This window comes from Schistocerca americana, chromosome 5 (assembly GCF_021461395.2).
Source record: "Schistocerca americana isolate TAMUIC-IGC-003095 chromosome 5, iqSchAmer2.1, whole genome shotgun sequence".
NCBI lineage: Eukaryota > Metazoa > Arthropoda > Insecta > Orthoptera > Acrididae > Schistocerca > Schistocerca americana.
In genome coordinates, this window is record NC_060123.1 from 219395730 (window position 1) to 219420423 (window position 24694).

The 24694-nt window shown below is 37.5% G+C and overlaps 1 protein-coding gene across 2 annotated transcripts in view; it reads left to right on the plus strand.

Annotated features, from left to right (window-relative positions):
* Nucleotides 1-11191: 11191 nt before the first annotated feature.
* The window catches only part of LOC124616769 (ras-related protein Rab-14), a 69177-nt gene continuing 55674 nt past the window's right edge, over nucleotides 11192-24694 (plus strand). Inside the window, exons 1-4 of one of the 2 annotated variants that reach the window (XM_047145157.1) lie at nucleotides 11192-11523; nucleotides 11791-11904; nucleotides 20326-20452; nucleotides 20533-20650. In XM_047145157.1, the coding sequence (XP_047001113.1) occupies nucleotides 11799-11904; nucleotides 20326-20452; nucleotides 20533-20650 (351 nt within the window). In that variant the 5' untranslated portion in view covers nucleotides 11192-11523; nucleotides 11791-11798. Of the gene's footprint in view, nucleotides 11524-11788; nucleotides 11905-20325; nucleotides 20453-20532; nucleotides 20651-24694 lie in introns of both variants that reach the window. The other variant, XM_047145156.1, reaches the window with a different exon arrangement.

Consider the following 24694-nt stretch of genomic DNA (forward strand, 5'->3'; position numbering starts at 1 on the left):
TTTAATTCTAGTTTAGTTCCATACACTAATTAGTAACTCTAGTTTCTCTTCATATTGTAACATTTATAATTCACAGTATGAACTTTTTCTCAGTGTCTGATCATGTATTCAGCCACACTGTATAATTCCCCTTCTATTAAAAACGTTTTTAGAGATGCAGGGAACATCTACTCAGTTTTGAGGTCTCATAAATCCCTTGGCAATGGTTTTATTAATTTTGTACCAGTGTATTTAGGTCCTTATTCAAAAATTTAAAGTCTGTGTGAAATGTACTGTGATTATTTTATGTTATTTGTGTTTTGAAGATAAACAGTCTCACTGGTTTCCAGTTGTGTGGCATCTCTTAATGCAGTCGCAATGTTGTTTTATATACAGGGTGGAGACAAATTGTATCACAACAACTTAACCCTGGATAGCTGATGCCACTAGGAACCAAAATTACTAATGTTGTCTACGTCGACAATCCACAATTTTTAAACTATGGAAACTTGGCGCCATGTGCTCCGGTTGGCCATGGAATTGCTCTGTTGCCTGGTCTGGAAAACGCATCACTGTATATGCTTTGCCTGCTGGAGATCGCGATGTATCCAAAGTGCCCCACATGCTTGATGGTAGCACGCCAGCCTTCCACTTTGGGGGCCTGGGGGCGAATCCACAGGGGTCCTGACACATCCATTGTAGTTTCATGATAAGATGTACCAGGAACAACCCATCAACAGCTGTTAGTTCGCATACAGGAAGTCTTTTACAAATAGTGTCAGCCCTGGAAAGGGCCTTTTTTGTAGCTAGGACATTGTTTACTTAATGATGGGGCTTGAACTGGCGACCCTCTGACTCGACACAAACTTGGTAACGCCGAATGGTGTTTTACCAAATTCTTTCAAAGATTTCTGGCGTTGCCGTGATGTGATTTGCGGCATGTTGAGTGTGATCCATTAATTCCTCTTTGTTTGTAGGTGGTTCGCATCTGGGTAGGTGAACTAGAACCTTGAAGAACCCCACAGGAAAAAGTCCAGTGGCATGAGGTCTGGTGATCACGGGGGCCATGTCCTATGATCACCTCTGCCAATTACCTGGCCGTCAAAGAGTTCAATTAAATATCCACACACAACACGACTTTTATGTGCGGGCACCCTATCATGCTGCAACCACATACATAGTCATATGTCCACGGGGACATATTCCAGCAGGTCAGATAGAGCTTCTTGCAAAAAGTGAAGGTAATTTGCCCTGGTAAGTTGAGGAGGTAGATGTACCAGCCCAAATAGATTGTCACTCACGATGCCTGCCCAAATCTTGAGCGAAAATCGTTCCTGTTGTCCGTGGATGTATGCAATGTGAGGAAACTAAATGGATGCTGGTTGTCATCCTTCAAAACCTCCCAGACTAACAGATGAGTGATCTCCATGTCATGTCCAACCACTTGAGTACTTGTCATAGGTGCTTCCTCAAAGCGCTCGAGAACACTCTCTTCAAATGCTGCACTCCATCATGTTCGAGGTCTTCCAGCATCACCATGATATCCCGCTAAAGAGCCTCTTTCGTCAAGTCACCAGTAAATTGCTATAAACGTTTGCGGATGTGGGTGGCGCCTTGCTGAGTACCATTCCTGATACAAGCGTCGAGCTTCACGCGCATTACCATCGGCTAATCCATAAACAAAAACCATATCTCGTTGTTCTTCAAACAAATACTGTGCCGCCATACTTACTGTATAACTACATCGCAGGTGACGTGTGTGTGCTCCTAAGCGAAGCTTACATGTGAGTGCCTCTGATGTGAGGTGGAGACAAACAGCAAGACCTATTTGACACGTGTGCGTATAACGTTGGGGCAGTGACAGGACGAGGGACATTTGTATGTGTAAACTGACAACCATAGCACTGCCCGTCAACCAGCAAACGGCAGCAGGGCAATCCCACAGCCAATCCGAGTACGTGGTGCCAAGTTTTCGTGCTTGAAAAATGGTGTATTGTTGACCTACACAACATTAGTAATTTTGGTTCCTACTGGCATCAGCTATCCAGGGTTAAAATTTCTTGACGCAATATTTCTCCTCCCTGTATACAGTGAAGGAAACATCAAGGTATTAAGATCTTTGAAACAGATTCTACAAAATTCTTTTTGCTTCTTATCCAGTATAATTGAAATGGCTTTCTTCTATAGTACTAATACTGTTTTATTCCTGTGGTAGTTGAGTTCTCCCATAGTGTGATTCTGTATAGCATGTATAGTTCAAAAAGTACATGATAGACAGTGCACAAGAGGTCTACTAAGCCAGTTGTTTCATTACAAATATCACTGAGCTTAGCCTGTTGGTTCAGTATTTATCTGCTGCTTCCAATTTAGCTCACTGTCTATTGTTCCCAAAAACTTAACAGAAATTACTTCTTTCAGTTCTTTTTCACATAGAAAAACATCTATAAGTTCTTCCATCTGTTTAATGTTGAAAACCAAGTACATAGTGTATTTTAGATTAAAAATTAACTCATTGTCCATGAGCCACTGTGGTTATTGAATTATATGACAGTGTTTTTCTCTAGTGCTTCAAAATTGTTGGAAAAATTTAGCACAGTCATGTCATCTGCATACAGTATCTTATATTCATTTCACATCTTTGTACCTTATTTACAAATAAACTGAAGAGGATAGCTGCCATAACACATCCTTGAGGTACACAATACATAATGCTTCTAACTTCTGATCTATTTAAGTTGTTAATGGTTATATATTGCCTCCTGTTACTGAGATGTGATGTTGTACAGTCTGCTGCTTCTCTTCAAATACCAGTATTATCTAGTTCATTTACCAGGACTGTATGATTAATTGTGTCAACTCCTTGGATAAGTCAAGAAAAACCCCAGACATTATCAGCTGGTTGTCCGAGGCCTACATAATAAATTCTGTTAATTATTCAATTGCTGTTTCTGTTGATTTCCCTTTTTGGTATTCGTGCTGTGCTGGAGTTAGTATATTATGCTTTTCCAGGTAAGCAGTTAGTCTGTTGAGCATGAGCGTTTCTAATGTTTTGGAGAAGACTCATCCTAAGGATACTTGTTTGCGATTATCAGAAGCATCATCTATTCCCTTTATATATATATGTACTACCGTACTTTAATTAATTTAGGTTGATCAGGAAATATTCCTACTTGAAATGAGCAGTTGACAATATCCAACTTTGGAACCAGCATATTCTGCTTACACTTCCTCCCAACTTTAGTCTAGCAATATCCTTGAAAAATCGTGCATTCTATATTATATGTGTGATTACTCTATTCTGAAGAGTTGACAGTGAGAAATTTCCCATGAATTGTTTCGTGTGGTGTGTGGTACAACATTTGATTTATTCACATTAGGTATTTTTTCGATAAACCTCTCTGTCACCTGAACCAATAGAAGAAACGGTTATCGTCAGACTATAGTTTGCATTTATCGCAATTCTCTTCGGTTTTATGTAGACATGCTCTGCTTGTTATTGTTACCATAACAATGTATCGTTGTAGTAAACATACCTTGTTGTGAACTAGTTGGAAAAAAAGCAAATACTTGTTTCGTTTATTCCTGCTGATAGGATGTTGTGGCTATTAATCTGCAGCAAAGTTAGACATTACATAGCGCAAGAGGTATTCTTATTTGTAGAATTATAAGTAAACACTTTGTGAGTACAAACCTTACTGGTCACACTGTGTACACAACGAACGTACTGTTTTTGCTTCTCATCTTAGATCTGAATGAAATAACAACATTAGGTGTTGTGTTGACGACAAGAAAATTTTTTGTTCCTAAATTTTACTTCAAAAAGTCGTAAGTGGATACCACTATTTTGACATAGGCCTACTAATGTTGTATTGGATAGTATATGGTTTGTAAAAGCCAAAACTATTTTTTTCTTGTAAAATGATTTATGATCGATTATTATCTTAATAATTTCGACGATAGCATTTGAAGCCAAAAGAGCACGTTTTGACACTGCTTTCCGTGAAAGGGGATAAACTAGAGTCTTTGTTCGGGGAATCATTCCTCTACTAAACCCCTTAACATTTCAATGAATTCTATGATACACTGAAATTTAGAGTATGGGGCGTGTTGATGTGTACTCTATATAACCATCTACAACATACTAAAATTCCAGTTTAAACTAAGTATTTTGCATCAATAGAACTCATGAATCAACCGGTAAATTACCGCTGCACAACCCGTTATCATCTTTGCTTGTTCACCAGTAACATCTCTGATGGCAGTAGGACAGGCGTCTAAAGCTAGCGAAATGAGGGATGCTCAACTACCGGACCTACCGATAGATGGCTCTACCAGCTGATCACTATCGTCTGTATTGCCCGCCATATTTGAATTTGCCAAGAAGTTTCTCTCGGTCTGTACGGTGTATAAGGAATTACGGATTATCGAAATGGTGATTTCTTGTTCTGCTTTCAATTGTACGAAGCGATGGAGTAAGGAAAGTGACTTACCATTTCACAGGTAATAGGACTACCGATACAGTACGACAACAATACAGACTTAGTGCGTTTGCTAATTCGATGTTTTTGAACAGGTTTCCTCTAAAGCACCCAGAGCTGCTGAAGAAGTGGATTACTTCCGTGACGCGGAAAGATTTTAAACCTACGTCTTGCAGTTTTCTTTGCGGAAACCTTTTCCGACAAGATGATTACGTAGTGAGCCCTGGAATGTGGAAGAAACGTCTCAGGCCCGAAGCAGTGCCATCAGTTTTTGGCTTTCCGACACATTTGATGCCGCCAAATAAACAGCCACGACGACATGTTAGGATTTCGAGTGACAACGATGCTTCTCCATTTGAGGTAGCTTATTAATTTCCTTGCTATGTGTGTGCTTTTGACTTTTGTGAATTTATTTCGTACGGACACAAATGGGCTACATAGGTCTAAGCAATGTTGTAATACACTTCCATATTTTTGTTTTTAGTGTTCTGTCCTGGAATCCGTGCTTGATTTGCCCTCTGCAGAAGCTAGTGATTGCGTGGAGAATGTTGTCAATGAGAATTCTTCCGTGGAAAGCAAGTCCAATTTATCCAATGCAGAAGCTGCGAATTGTGTCGAAAACGTTAGTATAAGGATGTTTTCACACCCCCAAAGTTTTCTTATAATATTTTTTCATCAAGCCTTGAGTTATTTCAATCATATATAACGAAATTATTTCTTTATTTCAGAGTGCAGTTGGTTCTCAAGTAATTGATTGTGGTATACAGTCGAAAGTAGAAATGGAAGACAAGGCGACCGAAACTTGCAATTTTTTCTCAGACATTGTTCACGAATTAAAACGCAAACTGAAGTGTGTCTGAGAAAAACTTCGAAGAAGAGAGAAGAAAGTGTTTTCCATGGATAACATCATAAGTTCATTGAAGGAGAAGGGGCATCTTCCTGAGAAGTTACATAACTTCCTCAATCATCAGAAAGGAACACAAGTGGAATTAGTGTGCAATTTAGTGGACAACTCTCTCTTGTCAAAGGGTAATAGATACACAACAAATGTGAAAATGTTTGTGATGACTGTGTACTTTTATTCACCAGCAGCATATGAATACCTGCAAAAATTAATGCCTCTGACCCGTACATCATTGATTTTCAAATGGGTGGCAAGTGTCGACTGTAAAACTGGCTTCTTAAAAGATATTTTTAAGTACGTTGATTCGAACCCAATTGTAAGGGACCAGTTCAGCGATTCATGTCTAATTGTAGACAGTGTGGCAATTAGGAAGCAAGTAGTTTGGGACCAAGGAACTAAGCAATACACAGGTTTTTTAGAGTTTGGTGGGGAAGTGCCTCAGTCAAAAGAAGTAATAGAGGCATCTGAGGCTCTGGTTTTCATGGTTGTCTCTATTAAAGGCAAATTTATATGCCCGATTGCATATTTCTTTATCAACGGTGTACAGGCAAATAATCAGGCCACACTGATAAAATCCGCTTTAGAGAGGCTGCATAGTTCTGGCATTAGGGTTTGGTGTGTTACATGTGATGGCTGCAAGGTAAATATAAGCACTTTACGCACACTTGGCTGTACTTTAAATTTTTCCAAGGGTGATTTTAAAAGCTACAATGTTTATTGTATCTTGGACATGTCATGTGATTAAGTTTGCCAGAAATGCTCTAGCAGAAGTATCTGCTATTGAGTCTCCAACTGGCATTATTAGATGGCATTTCATTGAGCAATTGAACAAGGTACAACAAGAAGAAGGTATGACATTTGCCAACAAACTATCAGGACAACATATAAGTTATGTAAATAGAAAAATGAATGTTTCATTAGCTCCACAGACTTTGAGTTCTAGTGTGGCAGATAGTATAGTGTTTTTTGAGGAGGGCTGGTGATCCAAATATTAAAGGAAGTGAAGCAACAGTAGAATTTTTGTATAATATTGATAGGATTTTTGATATTCTGAACTCCAGAAATCCATTAGGTAAAGGGTATAAGAGCCCCCTGAAACTTGACAACAAATCTTATTGGCTTGGTATTTAAAATAGAATTAAAAAAATGATTCAAATGGCTCTGAGCACTATGGGACTTAACATCTATGGTCATCAGTCCCCTAGAACTACTTAAACCTAACTAACCTAAGGACATCACACAACACCCAGTCAACACGTTGGTATTTTCAGACACACTGAAAATTATATCAAAAGCTTAAAAATCATTGGTGTTCCATTGCTGCTCCATGCAAGAAATACTTTTGCTTTTGGGATAATTTTCGTAGCTCTGACAAGTATGCTTCGTGTTGAATCTCCTTTGAAGTATTTGCTAACATATAAACTGTCACAAGACCACATAGAGCTTTTTTCCCCCTGCATTCGGTCCAGATGTGGTTGGAACAACAATCCAAATGCATACCAGTTCAAATGTGCCATGAGAAAGTAGCTCTTGGGTAACAGTGTCACTGCAATGAATGGGAATTGCTCAAATTTTAATGTGTGTTGTTTGCCACCTGTTTATGATTTTCATGCAAGAAAGCATGTAGTAGAAAGTGATGAAAGTGCTGCAGAAAATGAAGTAGAGGAGTGGTGTGCACTTCTTGATGATAAGATTAAGTTCTCATTTCACAAGTAAAACATACTCTATTATATTGCAGGGTATGTGTCATTGCGCCTTTCAAGGCAGATCACATGCAAAGACTGTCATCACATACTGAAGCCACCAGTAGTTAAATCTGCATTAGAATGTGATTCCCTCTATGCTTTTCCCAACATGGCCAGTAAAAATGCATTTGTAAATTTTGTTAACCGGGGAAAACTGGTTAAAACAAGTGACTGCGTGTACTCTGTTGTAGAATACTCAGAAACTGTTTCAGATGTTTGTGATTGCTGGGGATATGCGACAGAAATATATACAGGCCAAGATTTTGCATTGTGTTAAAAATAAATTTGTAGATTACCCATTTCTTGCTCTTGGTCATGATTACCATTATGAAATTAGGATTGAGGACTTACATCAGACTCAACTTGTTTGTAAGATTGCATCCCTATACTCCTGAATACGCTTAAAAACATGTGGAAAAAAAGCCTGCTGAGAAAATTTTAAACAACAAATCAAGTATAAGGCAGACGTTAAATAAACTCGTATTGTTTAATCATGTATAGTGCTCAAATTGGAAAAATTATGTAACAAGACATTCTATGCAGATGGGTGTGACATTTTGACAGATTTTTTAAAACTATTTTGTCCATAGAGTTGTTGTTGTGTAATGATGAACTTCAAAATATGAATCACATTGAAGTAAAATTAAGTCTTTACGTCCTGTGTAGATATTGTAAAAAAATTATAATTGTTTATTATATAAGCTTATTTTAAGATGTTTGGTGTTACAAAATATGCACTTGCATTAAAAACGGGTGATTTGTGTGAAATTAATGAAAAAAAAATGTTCTGAGACTTATTTGACAGATGGCTTTCAGTGTGAGAAAATATTTCCCTCAATAATTACGTTAACTTGAATTTTTCACTTCAAGAAAACAGTTTAATCACAGGATGGGTGTGATCTAATGGAGTATGCAGTGGCCCTATGTTTCAAACAGTAATGTTTGTGGATACTCTGCAACATAAGAGCTATAAAATTGTTACTCTGTTAATTCTTGTTTTAATACTTCCTATAATGAACACAATGTTCCAGTTGATCATAAGCATTCTTATTACTTTATAACCATTCTAGAATAAGCGGGCCCGAGTCAGGCAAAACCTGTCTTTATTTTGCTAGGATGTCTTTCTATTATATTTTCCTGTGTTGGGGGGGGGGGGGGGGGGAGAGAGAATGCAAATAATCATATAGAATTATCTTTCTAGCACTACAAAGTACGTAATACAGTGATTACAGGTACACCTGGAAATCTAGGAAATTTCAGTATTCATTTTACATGCCTAATTTTCATCAACATTTACCTTAATTATACGGTTACATTTTTTGCTGATTTGAACTGTGTACTACATGTTAAAAAGATTTTGTTTGGTCATAGTAATAAAAGCATTTCATTTTGTTAGTTCATATGTCCCATACGGAATTGAAATTATCAAGTTATGATGACAAAGGAAGGAAATAACATTAAGGAATCTTACTTCACAGAAATTATGTAACAATGGTTACACTTTTTGCTAGTTAACTTTAACACAAGCCATTTGGTTTCCATTAAGAGTGATAGCAGTTGCACGAGTCACGTAAAGAACAAAGTTTCCCATAGGGAACTAAAGTATTTTATGTTTGAGTTATTGCAGACCCAAAGTATTGTGATCTTCATATTTCTATTTAAAAAAGTTTGTAACTCAAATTCACAGACATTTTGGAATCTGTACATACATGTGTGTAGCAAGGTACTTTTCATGTGCCATGTGGAACCTTTAATTTTCTGGTTTAAATATAGTTTATTTCATGAATTACCTTTAATACCAGCACTGTCTGAATGCATTATTTACCATTTAGAAGAAGAAATACTAGTGTACAGAATAACAACCCTCATGAAAAATGCGAGAGATTGTTCTGTACAGAACTTGGAATGGCTCTTTATCAATAGCAGGTAAAAAAGAAGGCTTCTATTAAATGTTCAAAGAAACCAGTCAGTACCTCTTAATTCACCATAGAGGGGATACAGTAATAAAACAATTTACTTTTTTCAGAATTTCTGCTAAGTATTAAAAGTGTGAAGACCTATTCAATTAGTATTTGCTTTACCAATAACCTGTAGTACAAGCACACGTATAAGCAGATAATTATGAGAGTAAAGAGTTATGTTAAAATTAAAGATACTGACTGTTATTACTTGCTCACAAAGCATTGTAGTTGCTGTACAGTTTATGCTGTATGTGGTGTACCCAATGTGATTCCTGGAGGACATAATATTCTGTTATCCTATGGGAGTGCACTGGTACCACACCTATTGAAAGTACGTTTTGCTGTGGAATAGTTGTATCAGATGTCTGTACCAGAAAACAAATCTCCACTGTGACACCCTCATGTTCTTGGTATGATATTAGCTATTATTACAGGAATGCTCTTCACATGGAGGAGGAAGCATAGTGAGATTTTCTTTTTCATCATTTCCAACATTGTACACAACTTTCTTGCACTTTTATGTTATCACATTTTTCCCTTCATAATCGAAAAGAGAGAGGGGAAAAAAAATGTAAGCGAGCTTCATAAAAACTGAAAACTCTACTTGCATCATTTGTTATTTTCAAAATGTTACTCTCTATCCAAATACTGTTCTATTTCTTCCAACCAATTTTGAATTTCTCAGGTTATTACATATTATTTACTGTACTTTGTCCACCAATACTTCTGTTGTTACCAGATAGTTTGTAATGTGGCACTACCTTTGTGCCACTGCTATTGGCTAGTGTACTCTTGCAGATACGAAAATCGACTGGACTAGAATGTCCTGTCAGTATAGGACAAATTCAGACAATATGGAACTTTTTACACTAAATTTGCAATATAATGTCACCCTTGTCTCACACAGATTGAAGCAGCCATTGGGGTGCCTGTCTGGCCAGCTTCTGTAGCTTTCACTTTCAGGTTTGTTTTTTGCTTGGGCCGTATACTGACAACTAGTCATTCCAGTGATTGACACCATGTCAAAGACTGGAACCAAGATTCACAGAAATAGAATTCTATGGTTGTAATTCAAAGTGTAATTAATTTTGCTCACTGACATGTTTTGAATTCAATTTTAAAATTGTTTGGGTGTCAGACTGGAAAATTAGAGTTTTAAGACACCCCAACCTTAAAATTAACAGCTGTGATCGAGGTTATTTTCAACAGGTCCCTTCACTGCCTAGATCATCATGGATCAGTCCAATATAATATTATTACTAGACTTAACTTCCAAATGATACAAGTCATGCATTTACGAGAAGCCTTAACGTTGGGCTTTGTGTTTGTCTCATTTAAATGTATTTCTTGTCTCGTATCAAAGAGTGAAGCACTGTTAAAAACTGGTGCTTCTACCATATCACTCAGTTTAAATACACCGTATCATGTACAGGCGTTAATAAAATCATGGCATTTAAATTACTGATCAAACAGAGAGCCAAATTCGTAAGTGCATGTTGCAATTACAGTGTCAGCATATATGTAGATCGGTAATGCATCACTTCAGATAAAGAAAAAATAACGATTTTTTCCGTTTATACGTAAGTAATACTTTAATAGTTCAGTTGTAATTTCTGTTGTCAGTAAAGATACCCCTAAGCAAACGATGTCAACTTTTTTTCAAGAGACGTCTTCACTGTTGTCCACACTTGATTTTCCGAATTATACCAGCTTCGGCAAGTAAGGTAATTTGTTGACCTCCATTGAATCTTAAATAGTGTTTTAAAACGGGCAAATAAGTAAAGCACTCATAAAATAGTAAACAATTTATAGATCAGCTTGTCAAACTTTCAAAACACACTCGAATTTAGGAATTTCATAGCAGAACTGTCACCGTTTTTTCTCGCTAGATTAGAAACACTTCATTATGTTGATGTGTAGACATCTAGAACATCCAATATAAAATACTTATGAGGGCGCAGAACGAAAAACATTTTCATCCGTGTTTTGACACTTCGTTTTTTGCCAAATTCAGATATGGCGGACACTCAATGATACGGTCTCTTGCCGGCACGCGCTACAGCCATCTATCGGTAGGTCCGGTAGTTGAGCATCCCTCATTTCGCTAGCTTTAGACGCCTGTGCAGTAGGTGTTAATGCTAGTGAATCGTAATGAATTACAAGGAATAAAATTTACAGTAGTGTGCATTTCTTTTCCTTCTCGATATTTGCAAAGAATTTTTGAACTTTTTGATACGTGTGAAACCAGTACTTTGTGTTTTGAGTGGAAAGGTCTTTATACGATTCGTCTTGAAGTTGCATGACAACCTCGGCCATATTTTGGTAGGTCTAATCATTTCCACTGTCAAGGACTGGAAAGAAACTTACTGGAACAAAGACTTTTACGTTAGTGTTAAGTGTAGTATCTAAGCAACGAAACAGGCCTTACTAACGAACAGCGTCATATTGAAAAAAAGGTAACTATCTGATTATCGTATTGTTCATGGGAAAGTGTAGTTACGTACGTCATATTACCTACAAATAGTTTAATTGTATGTGTAATGTTACCTGACATTTGGAAGTTATCAAAGTTTTATGTGACTATCATAGTTGAAAGTTTGTTTTGTTTTCTGCAGTGACAGCTGTCTTTAACTGCTGTTGTAGAGTTATAGTACGTTGCGCGGAAGTGGCGATATGTAAGTTAGGATTAACGTAATATTTCTTTGCGTGTTCTCATTTTTCAGTAGTCAGAATGTCAGCAGGTCCGTACAACTACTCCTACATTTTTAAATATATAATAATTGGCGACATGGGAGTGGGCAAGTCATGCCTCCTGCACCAGTTCACCGAGAAGAAATGTAAGTATTAACTACTTTTATAATATTGTTAACTAATTGTATTATATTATTAAATATGTCAGTCTATTGCCAGAACATGCACTCAGTACGATAGTTTGCCTTGACGTTAGGCGCTCAGTCCGGAACCGCGCGACTGCTAAGGTCGCATGTTCGAATCCTGCCTCGGGCATGGTTGTGTGTGATGTCCTTAGGTTAGTTAGGTTTAAGTAGTTCTAAGTTCTAGGGGACTGATGACTATAGATGTTAAGTCCCATAGTGCTCAGAGCCATTTTTTTTGCCTTGACGTTATGTATGCAGTAATATTTCGTGGGAAAGATTACGCTTTTATTATTGTAGGTCTAGTTGTAAAATTGTTTTAGTAGTAGTTAGATTTCTATCAACATACGTAGTTGAGGGATTTATTTTCGTAAAATGATTCCTTTGTGTGTGAAGAAACATTTTAATTTTCATTACACACGAGTGTTGCTGCTGAAATGTAGTGCAGTGTTGCTGTACATATACTGAACAAAATAAGCAAATATTACATAGGAGATAAGATTACCATATTTGTACAAGGTTGTTCAATAGTTAAGACTGTTTTGCTGGTGTACTTGAGAGGAGTGGGCTGCAGTCTAGTAGTCATTTAGGTCTTCCATTTAATTTTCCTTAACTATTACAGATAGTTGGATTAAATTTTAAATGCCACAACCACATTATCTAGCCATACAGTCATGCCTATGTAGATGACATTATGTTCATCTTCAATTGTGGTATTCATTGACTTTAATCAGGTTATGAACTTAAATTGAATATTACACTAGTTATAATTACATAAATATGTATGATGCAATTGTCTTAGATGTATTTTTGTACAGCTTTGATTGTTAAGGCCAGCTCTAACATTCAGAAAGCGTCTTAAGCTGCTAATCACTTGTGGTAGAACTGAATGCACACCACAGAAGTAGTGAACTGCCAAGCACTGCCTTAGGTACCTATAGTTGGGAAAATGAAAATTACCATAACCACCATGAGAGAGGTCGTATCCTCAAGAAACAATCCCTGTAAGACATCACTAACAACTCAAAAACATTATCAAAACAAGAACTGACAAAGTACCGGCATTCAGGTTTTTTGGGCTGAGGATGATCTTGTTGTTAACTTGAAACATACTACAATACGAAAGTATCAGACAACAGTGAAAACAGGGGAACAAAGGCATAATTGTGGAAAACATTATGTGTGAGAAGAGGAGTATCAACACAGCCATTAGCTTCACAAAGTGCAGCCAAACTGAGATCTCTTATGCTACACGTCTGTCACCTTGATAGCTATTAACAACATGTAAAGTGGAATGACTGTCCCATACACGAAAATATCTCTAGCAGACTTGTATAGATTTAACATGTAGCATGATTTTAAACAACCACTCAGTATGAACAAACGTCATAACTGTAACGTACAAGCAAAACCATTGCAGGTACCAACTGTTACATTTGATTGTGTGTTAGTTTGTTGACATGTTAAAATAATGCCAGAACAGACGTGACAAATGTGTGCAAATTTTGATTCAAGGGGAGTTAAATTATCATGTCACATTTGGTAACTTCTTTCCTAAATAAGTTATAGGCCTGTTGTATTTCCATAAGGTAGCTTTTAGATGTTAGAACAAAAATTATCTGTGAATATGCCCATTACTCTTTAAATATTGTATGTATTGTGACAAAAAATATTTGAACTGGTTGCCACAAGGGCACTAGTTCATCACAATTGCCTCTTAAATGTTACTGTTTAATTCACGTATTTTTTTTTAAACCCTACAGGGTATGGAAATCCCACTTGGTTGTTGATAAAGTCAACTACATTAATTCATAAACTGTAATTTTCAGTGTAGTGAATTATGTAAGGCAATTTACCCTTTGTAATTTGCTATATGGAACAGAATAGAACATATAGATTGCTGGAATATAGGGAAAAGGTCTCTAAAATGTTAGCACACAAATTTGTATTGTGTGGATTAAAGATAAGGGACAATAGATTATAACAGTATGTGGGGGCTGGCATGGCATGTTTTTCTTATGCCCCTGCAAATGTTATATTTATTTTTTAAGCTTCCAACATACTTTCCTACTCATGGTAGAGTGCTGCCAGTTCACAGGTTACATTTTTGAGGCAATTATCTAAAGGAGGCTTGTGCATACAAACAGAAATATGGTTGTTATTCCACCATGATCTCAACAAAAATTGATACAGAATCAGTAATACTGTCAATAAGGAGAGTATCATGAAGTTTGTATCTCAGATGATGTGACAATCATAAGGAAAAAAGTTATCTAGGACATGTAGAATTTTTTATTCCAGTCTGTGATGAAAACATATTTATCCTCACTGTAGTTTTCGCTCAGTAAGACAGTGTAACAGATATGTTTAAAACATGTCCTAATATAATAAAGCTAGAGTGGCATCTTCGAGAGATGCAGTATAATTGGCTACATATTATTGAGCATAACCAAAAGTATGGTTCAAACTGTGCCACAGTGCTAAGTCATCATGTGAATGGTGCCATTGTCTGTTATTTACAGTAGTTCCATTTACATGAATGCCGTCACTGCGGCCTAGTTTGTACTACATTGTTAGTTATTTGATGAAGTCTAGCTGATTTTGTTTGTATCAGTTGATATCAATCTATCTTTATTGTAATAGGATATGGTTTAAACAGATACGAAGATGTTCACCACAGACAGAAGTAGTAGGAGGGCAAAAAAATTTTGCTGCCCATTAATACCAACATAAATTTCTAGATGAAAGATAAATTTAAAAACATGACATCTTGGAGGTACCTGAAACACTCAGGAGATTGCAGCACTTGTCAGAAGCATAAGTAGCTTCGTGCAGAATTAACAGCTACCAGCACTGGCACTCAGAAACAGATAACCTTCTAAGTATTAGCATAGCTTTGGTATGAGGCGAATTCGTGACTCTTGGCATTAAAGCATTAGTGTAAATTATTTTTCTGAAATATTTTTTTAAGCCAAACTGATCATTTCTTTCTGAACTTCAGCTATATCAATTTTGCCATCTTTTTATTGTGTTCATTGAACAATCATTATTAGCCACAGTCAAATATTGTGGAGTAGACTGTGTGTGTGTGTGTGTGTGTGTGTGTGTGTGTGTGTGTGTGTGTGTCAGTATACATATAATTTCAGTGTGTTTATTTTATGCTTCAGTTTCTATAAAAAATTATTTCAGGTAATTGTTTTAAAGATTGAGCTTGTTTGAAACTGCAATTTTGCCTGCGGTGAGGTACTTCTGAAACTGTCTTGGGATTGTGCAGTGTGCATGTTTGCCTGTTGTCATCAGGTAATGAATACAGGCCTCTTACAGTTTGTGCCAATCTACCCAATAAGTAATTTCCCATCTAATTCTTCTGTGCAGCACTTGGCCTCACAGTGAAGTTGCAATCTGAAAACCATGTTGCAGTGTCATCTCACATGTTCTAAACACTAGTTATGTAAATATGTTAAACTAGGAGTCCATCCCTTCTAATAATTCCTGTTTAAGCTCCCTGAGTATTGTGAAATATAAATATTGTACCCACTGATGCTGCTTTTTTCAAGCCGACATCAAAAGGCGGTATACAAACCCTTTGTCAAGCTTCAATATGCTGAAAATATGTAGCATAAAAATTATTTTTCTGATGTTACATTTGTTCACTTTGCCAACTCAACATACTAACTTTTTATAAGCGTAACCTAGACCTCTAGCCAGAGCAATGTGGCGCAGCGGTTAGCATACCGGACTCGCATTCGAGAGGATGGCAGTTCAATCCTGTGTCTGGCCATCCTGATTTAGGTTTTCCATGATTTCCCTAAATCGCTTCAGGCAAATGCAGGAATGGTTCCTTTGACAGGGCACGTCCGACTTCCTTCCCCATCCTTCCCTAATCTGCTGAGACTGATGACTTCGCTGTTTGATCTCTTCCCCCAAACAAACCCAACCCAACCTCTGGCTGATGGAGCTCAGCATGACATCACAACCCTGTTCCAAAAAGTATTGTTAGTGTTAGATTCTGGCATGGTTTACAAGTATTTATCATACAGCACAATTACATAATGGATCAAATCTGATGTCACGTATTGGTAGGTTTTATGTGGAAGTTTGTGTTGACTCCGTCTCTCAAATTTCAACCCATTCCTTAGATGTTTACTTTCTAGCATACTTTTCTGAGAGGTGGTCTTCCACGTGCATAAGTACATAATCTACCAATGCTGTTCTTTTTGTAGAATTAGTAGGTACAGTCTCGTACGTCTAATGTACGCAAAAATATCTTACAGAATTTTCCCTGTGCTCCAAATGCAGATAAAAGGTGCTATTTGAATGGTAAGCATTCATGTAATGGAAGGAGTCCATCCTTATGACACCCTTATTCCCCCTCCTCAGCCATACGGATTGTATTCTTGTGGGACATCAAAAGTTAAAAACTTATCCAAGCCATACAACCATCATTTTTTTCAAATACTGATCTATCGTCATCATGATCCGTCCATTGGAAAAAGATTCTGGCTTAGTCCTCCATTCGGATCTTCGGAAGGGTCTGCCAAGGAAAGATGACCACAAGAAAAAGATAAAAGTGGCCAACAAAGGTGTAACGTTCTAAAAGTTGCACCATGTAATGTCAGAAGTCTCAATGTATTAGGAAGGCTAGAAAATACGTAAAGGGAAAAAACAAAGGATATTCACTGAGAAATGCCAAATAAACTGGTATAAGTATGCATATTCAAGAGAGATGTGTAAACAGGCAGAATATGGAACTGCTGTCAGCAATGCCTGTATAAGAAGAAGTGCCTGGTGTAGTTGTTAGATTGGTTACTACAGCTACAATGGCAGGTTATCAAGATGAAAGTGAGCTTGAATGTGCTGTTCCTCGGCACACCAGCATTGGCACACAGCATCTCTGAAGTTGGGATTTTCTCATAGGACCATTTCATGAGTGTACTGTGAATATCAGGAATCCGGTAAAACATCAAAGCTCCATCATCGCTGCGGCTGGTAAAAGATCATGCAACGATGGGACCAACGATGACTGAAGAGAGTCATTCAGTGTGGCAGAAGTGCAACCCCTCCGCAAATTACTGCGGATTTCAATGCTGCACCATCAACAAGTGTCAGTGTGTGAACCATTTAACAAAACATCATCAATATGGACTTTTGGAGCTGAAGGCACAGTCGTCTACCCTTGATGACTGCACGACACACAGCTTTATGCCTTGCCTGGGCCCATCCACACCAACATTCAACTGTTGATGACTGGAAATTTGTTTCCAGGTGGGACGAGTCTCATTCAAATTCTATAGAGTGGATGGACATGTACAGGTATGGAGACAACTCCATGAATCAATGGACAATGCATATCAGCAGGGGACTGTTCAAGCTGATGGAGGCTCTGTAATGGTGTAGGGCATGTGTAGTTGAAGTTATGTGGGACCCGTGATAAGTCTAGATATGATTCAGACGGGTGACAAGTACATAAGCATCCTGTCTGATCACCTGCATCCATTCATGTCCATTGTGCATTCCAATGGACTTGGGCAAGTCCAGCAGGACAATGTGACACCCCACACATCCAGAATTGCTGCAGAGGGGCTCCAGGAACACTCTTCTGAGTTTAAACACTTCAGCTGCCCACCGATCTTCCCAGGCATGAACATTATTGAGCATGTCTGGGATGCCTTGCAATGTACTTTTCAGAAGAGATCTCCTCCTCGTCGTACTCTTGCAGATTTGTGGACAGCACTCCAGTGCTACTTCAGACATTAGTCAAGTCCATGCCACATTGTGTTGTGGCACTTGTGTGTGCTCGTGAGGATCCTATACGATATTGGGCAGGTGTACCAGTTTCTTTGGCTCTTCATTGTATTTGTTGTGGCATGGACATGACACGCTACTACTGCTAGGAAGGCTAATTGTTCATTTGTTTTATCTGGTTTTCAGTTTCTAAATGTCAATCTTTGTTATAAATTTCTTTATTGCTTAATGGAGAAGGTTTAACTGTTGTTTTACTTCAGATTTCAAATAAAATTGATGATGGTGCTAAGACCTGGTATGAGTGTAGAAAGACTATATACAGTTCAGCAGTAAATTTCAAATGGCAATATTGAATATTCTATTCAAGAATCATAGGAGGAGGTGGTGTACTTGGGAGAAATCTGGTGATTCCAGCTGGATTATGTCATGGTCAGACAGATTCCTCCAATGAAGAGTAGACTGAAATTTAAGATAATCGTTTGGAAGATTCAGTGTGGGATACTGAAGTACTGCGGAATGATGACAGGTTCGGAGTTCACTAAGGTTGTTGATGCTGTGCTAAGGGACATTTCAGTAGGCAGTTCAGTTGAAGAGGAGTAGGCATGTCTAAAAAGGGCGATCAGTTGGACAGACATATGTACAAGGAATATAACTACAAAAAAACCTTGGGGAACAGAAGAAATACTTGATTGAAGAAAGGAGGAAGTATTAAATATTGAGGGAAAGACAGGAAAACAGCAGTATAAATTAATTATGAATTACATGCATAGGCAGTGCAAGGCAGCAAAGGCCAAATGGCTGGAGGAAAAATTTGATTAAATCGGAAAGAAAAGATGGCCGGAAAGACTGACTCATCATATAGAAAAGGTCAAAACACCTTCAGTGAAGTTAAAAGCAAGGATGGTAACATCAATAGCACAATCAGAATGTCATTGTTAAATTCAGAAGCCAATGGATATGTGGAAAGTGTACATTGAGGGGGCTGTGAGGGGGAGGACTTGTCTAGGATGACTGGATAGAAGAAGAAACTGAAGTCGATAAGGAAGACATAGAGGATCCAGTGCAAGGCAGCAAAGGCCAAATGGCTGCAGGAAAAATTTGATTAAAAGTGCTCTGGAAGACTTGAAATCAAATAAAGCAAGGGAATGGATGACATACCATCTGAATTTTTAAAATGATTGGTGGGAAATGGCAATGAAATAACTATTCAAATTGATATGTGCAATCCAAGACTGGCAAAACACCACCAAACTTTCAGAAAAATATTATTCATTCAGTTTGGAAGGTAGCAAGAGCAGATAAGTGTGAGAACTATCACACAGCCAACTTAACAGCTTGTATTTCAAAGTTGCTGACAAGAATAATACACAAAAGGCTGGGAAAGAAAATTAAGTAACTGTTAGAGAACAATCAGTTCGACTTAAGGAAAGGTAAACGCATCACAGAAGCAGTCTTGATATTGTGCTTGATAATGGAAGCAAGACTGAAGAAAAATAGATGCCTTCATATGCTGTATTGACTTGGAAAAAGTCTTAAATGGTGTAAAACATGCGAGATTCTGATAAAGATAGGAGTAAGCTATAGGGAAAGACGAGTAATATATAGTATGTACAAGAACCAAGAGGAAACTGGAAGGTGAAGAACAAATTACTTGTATTAAAAAAGGGATACAGTCTTCCACACTCACTGTTCAACCTGTACATCGAAGAAGCAATGAGGAAAATAAAAGATGAAAAGATATCAGTGATGAAATTCACTGATGTGTTGGATGGAAGTTAAGAAGAAATACAGAATCTGTTGAATGGAAAGAATAGTTGTGTACTGAATAGGGATTGATAGTAAACCAGAAGAAGACAAAAGCAGTGAGAAGTAGCAGAAATGTGAATAGTGAGAACCTTGACATTAAAATTGGTTATCACGAAGTTAAGAAGTTCTGCTGTCTTGGAAGCAAAATAACCCATAAAGGACAAAGAATTTGATATCAAGAGACGTAGGCCTTAATTTGAGGAAGAAATTTCTGAGAATGTACATTTGAAGCACAGCATTGTATGGTTGTGGATCATGGGCTGTGGGAAAATTGGAACAGAAGAGAATTAAAGCATTTGAGATGTACTGCAGAAGAAATCTGTCCTCAGTACCTCAACTATATGGTGAGTGTTCACCAGAAATCTGTCCTCAGTACCTCAACTATATGGTGAGTGTTCACCTGTATTCCTTCTAACATTTTTATTCCATTGAGGATTGTCCAGTATCATTAACATGTTCATCACAAAACAAATACTACAAGAAGAAAATTCAAAGCTAAGTTTCTGATTTCTACCATCCTTATCCAAGCTTTTGGAAACTTCATGTAAATGCTGAGGTATTTGAAAATGTCTACGAGTAGCTGGCAAACTTGCACTGCGTTGAGGGTCCCAATTTAAAAATAGTGATTCTGTTATTAGGTAGTAAGTACTCTTACCTTTCTGCTCTCAAACTATGGCCGTTGTTGCTAGAAGTATGCAAAAAAGAATATAATGATGTGCAAGAGATGTTTTCATGTATGCTTTCATTGATTGTCCCTTAACATTAACTTAGTGTAATAAATATGTTAGATGTTACCACCAAATGAGTAAAACAGCTATTTCTGAATTGTTACAGTTATGGCAGACTGCCCTCACACTATAGGTGTAGAATTTGGAACCCGAATTATAGAGGTTTCAGGCCAGAAGATAAAGTTGCAGATCTGGGACACTGCGGGTCAGGAGCGCTTCAGAGCTGTGACAAGGTAATTTTTGCAGTGGTAGTTGGTCAACCTGGAGTAATTTGAAAAGGACTACTGCTGTGAAAAACAAATTTTGTTTGTAGGTCGTATTACCGGGGTGCAGCTGGTGCTCTGATGGTGTACGACATAACTCGGCGATCTACTTACAACCATCTTAGCAGCTGGCTGACGGACACTCGCAACTTAACGAATCCTAGCACTGTTGGTTTAAATATTCTTAATAGATATTATTACATTCCTTATAGTCACTTAAACTATCAAAACTTCATTTAATGTTCGGCTTATTCAGTGCATGCATGCAAATGCTGTGTATTGCAACTGCCTTCACAACCTTAGTGATAATAATGTTCAACTGTTAGTAGTATAGGAGTTTATTTTCCAAAGACTCGTAAATATACTACCTGACAAGGAAAAAAAGGGAAGCACACAGAAGACATGGTCAGATGTTAGAGCACATATGTTTGAAATTACACTCGGTGAGCATGTAAATGATAGTTGAAATTCTCTGACAGGTAGGACAACCAGTGTGTATTAGTGTTGTTCATGTTCAGTGTCTTTACTAGATGTGATAGGGTGTTTAAGGAGTGTGAACAGTGTAAGATATTGAATGTTCACTGTGAAGGACCCAGAGATGCCACGTACTTGTGAGAGACACCGTTATCAGCACCTCACAAGAGTTCGAAGGGGGTGTCATTGTGGGTGTCCATTTGGCCAGTGGGTGGAGTTGGGCATTCCAGTTTTGTGGGGTGTTCACAGGACAGTGGCCAGATATTGGACTTCATGGGAAGTTTAAGGCAGACTACTCATCATAAAGGTTCCAGTTGAGCAGTTCTGACCATCACAAGGGTGGATTGCCATTTTGTGGACCAAACACCTCCTAGTCCCTTCACAGCTTTGTCTGTCATCTGAGAACAAGTAATAGATTCTTTGCAAAAAAAAAAAAAAAAAAAAAAAAAACTGTTATTCCACACTATTGGTGTGAGATTATCAGCAGTCAGACTAGGAAATTACTTCAATAATCATAATTGAAACAAAAAGCTGTAATCCAACGTCATTCATTCAGAACGTGCTACCAGTTTCATTGCCCAAAAGTGTTACCTTCAGACCCCTGTATATGGAAATTATGTAGCACGATAGTGAAGTATGAGGGCACAGACAACAAAAATCACAATATGTAACTAAAACAGATAAATCACATTATAAAATTACATAGTAAAAATATACTATTGTTATCCACACAAAAGAGAATTTAGCATGTAATTTATATTGCCTAATTTTTAAAAGCCAATAATCACATACTCCAATTATGTAACATAACTGAGAGCAGTCCACATGTACAAAGAATTACACCAGCAAAGCAGGCAGTCACGTATATCCCTAACCAGAACACCTACCAATAATAAAAATGAAACCAATAATAAAATATGAAACATGCTAATAACATAATACCAAACAGATAGAGTAAACAAATTCAATGAAAACCTAATGAACAAATATTCACTGGATAATGAAAACCCACCATATTGGCAACATATATTCTAATGACCTCTAGTACATAAACAATGTAAATCACAATCTACAACTTGAGATACAAATAGCACTGAAATCAGAAAAAATTATAAACGCATTCTCCATCGATATTACTATACAACAACCCAGTTATATCCATAAGATCCACGACCACACTAGCATAGCAATTGTGTAACTTAAAGATCCTAAATGCAACATCTCCAAAGTAACAATAAAACAAATCACCAATTTTTCTGCCAATTCCAGGAAAGGTACTGGATGTAAAAATGTGTTGCTAACATTAGTAATATCCACTATCAATGTGTACCCTCAGGGTAAAAGTGACATGTGTCAATGGCTAATTGATGAACATCTTGTGCAGCAAATCCTCTATTTATATGCAGCAATAGCCCATAAAGTAACCTTGTAGAAGTCAGTCAGAAAAACCAATAGCCACCTGTATATATAAAATACACTTACAGGACAATGAACTTGGAAACATCCACATGGAAATCCAGCAGAATAAAACAATGAACGAACCTCTTGTCGACTCGTGTTCATGAGTCTGGGTATTTTAACACTGGCCTCTCAATATATGTATATTCCTTACTGCCATTTCTTGTTAACATTATGAGCTTATTCCCAAGAATGAGCAGCTTTCACTCAGTTAATACTCGGCAGAAATCAAATCTGCATTTGGATCGTACTTCCTTAACTCTTATGCAGAAAGGTGTGCAATGTACTGCTGCATACATTTTCAACAAGTTGCCCACTCGAATTCAAAAATCTTAGCAGTAATCCACACGCTTTCAAATCGAAACTGACTAGTTTCCTCATGGGTCACTCCTATTCTCTTGAGGAGGTCCTTAAAAAATTAAGCTGATTCTTGTTGTATTGTTGACTGTGTTTACTTAAACTTATGGATTGACTTTTTTCTGTGTCGCAAACATTTTATTTTTATCTGTTATTACTTTTATGTTGTAATTTCATGTACTGACACGTTATATGACCTTAGAGATTTGCTCCTCAATTTGATCCTACAGAACTTGACGTGTAAATAAAAAAAAAATGAGTAACAAATGTATTAACATACAAGAGCAAGACAACGAATGCCAAAGGTTCCATAAGAAGGGAAACACAGACAATAGCTTACATAAATGTGACAAACACAGAGTACGTACTTTCATGTCCTCGCTAACCTAGAAAGATGGGATGCTATCTGTCCCAAACCCAACCACAATCTATGTGAAGTAATGTTAGACAGAATACATAATTCATCTATTCTGGGTTCCAGTTCTTATGGAATCTTCAGAGTTCGTTATCTTGCTCATGTATCAGGGTGTCTACAGGTCATGAGTCATGAAAAAATAATGGAAGTGAATGGATGGTCATGAAAGTAATGAAGTTCTGAAACTGAGTGGATGGCCATAAATTTTGTTTTATGTGTCAGTTATGTATAGTCCTAAAAGAGAGTAGCAAGTTAGACCCATCCCCAAAAGTGTTGTATTCAGCAGTCCATTTAATAAAAAATTATGTGCAAAGATTCACCTTAAAAGTCTGTTACGTGTATTGGACTTAATTGGCCATATGTGCAGGTCTTGCAGTTTGGGCAGGTGTGGATGGAGAAATTTGGAGGCTTCGTTGAGCTATATATGGTGTATACACTCTCCTAGTGGAAATGACATACAGATTGTACCTCTGCTCATGACTGGGCTGCCATCTTGTGTTCCTGGAGGATTGTCAGTTCAGCTGTTTCTCTACGTCTTTTTAGAAAAGGAGAAAAGTAAAGACTGTCAGTGCTCTTGGGGAATTGGAGGCTGTGAAGTAGGGACAAGGAAGGGGATAGGTGGGTGAAGGAAAATGACTAACAAAGGCTAAGTCCAAGAGAGCTACTAGTCATAGGATATATTGCAGGGAGAGTTCCCACCTGTGAGATTCAAAACAGTTGGTGGTGGTAGGAGGGGTACAGATGGCATAGGCTGTGAAGCAGTCATTAAAATGAAGAATGTTGTGTTGGGCAGCATGCTCAGCAACTGGGTGGTCCAGCTTCCACAGCCTTGTATTCCACAAGCAAAACAAGTCTTTTTAGTTCACTTTCCACCTCACCCTACTGCCCTCTGATCTCCCGACTAAACCTAGCTGCCCTATGTTCTTTCCACCCCATCCATGTGCAGTTGCTCGCTGTCTTGACCCGACCGCCAGAGACAGTTACCTTATGTTTGAGTGTGTTGTCTATTTTGGAAGGAGGTCTTCTGGCCAAAAGCTTGTGTGTTTAGTAGCCTTTTTGTTGTGCCTGTCTGAAACTCAGCATTACTCATGGAGAGTTTAAACACAGTTGTGCAAAAGGGGCAGATGGATTTCATGGATTGTTTCTGGGATGAGCAAAATCAGTCTATATCTAAAAGATATTTAACATATATGTTTTTGAATTCTGCCACATTTTCTAATTTACAGTCATGTTTCCAGCAGGGCCTAAAAATATAAAGTTTCAATGGATGGACCAAATGTGAACTTGAAGATGTTGCACAATTTGTATGCATTTCTAATCAGTGAAGGAGGTAATGAACCACAAATGTTTTATTGTGGCAGTTGCTCACTTCATGTAGTCAATGTAGATTTGAAAACTGCTCATAATAAAAGTGGTTGGAATGTTCACAAAGATTTTTGGATGATCTCGTACTTTATGAAGGATTTTTGTTAATTAAGGGCAACATTCTCAAATACCACTGTGTTTTC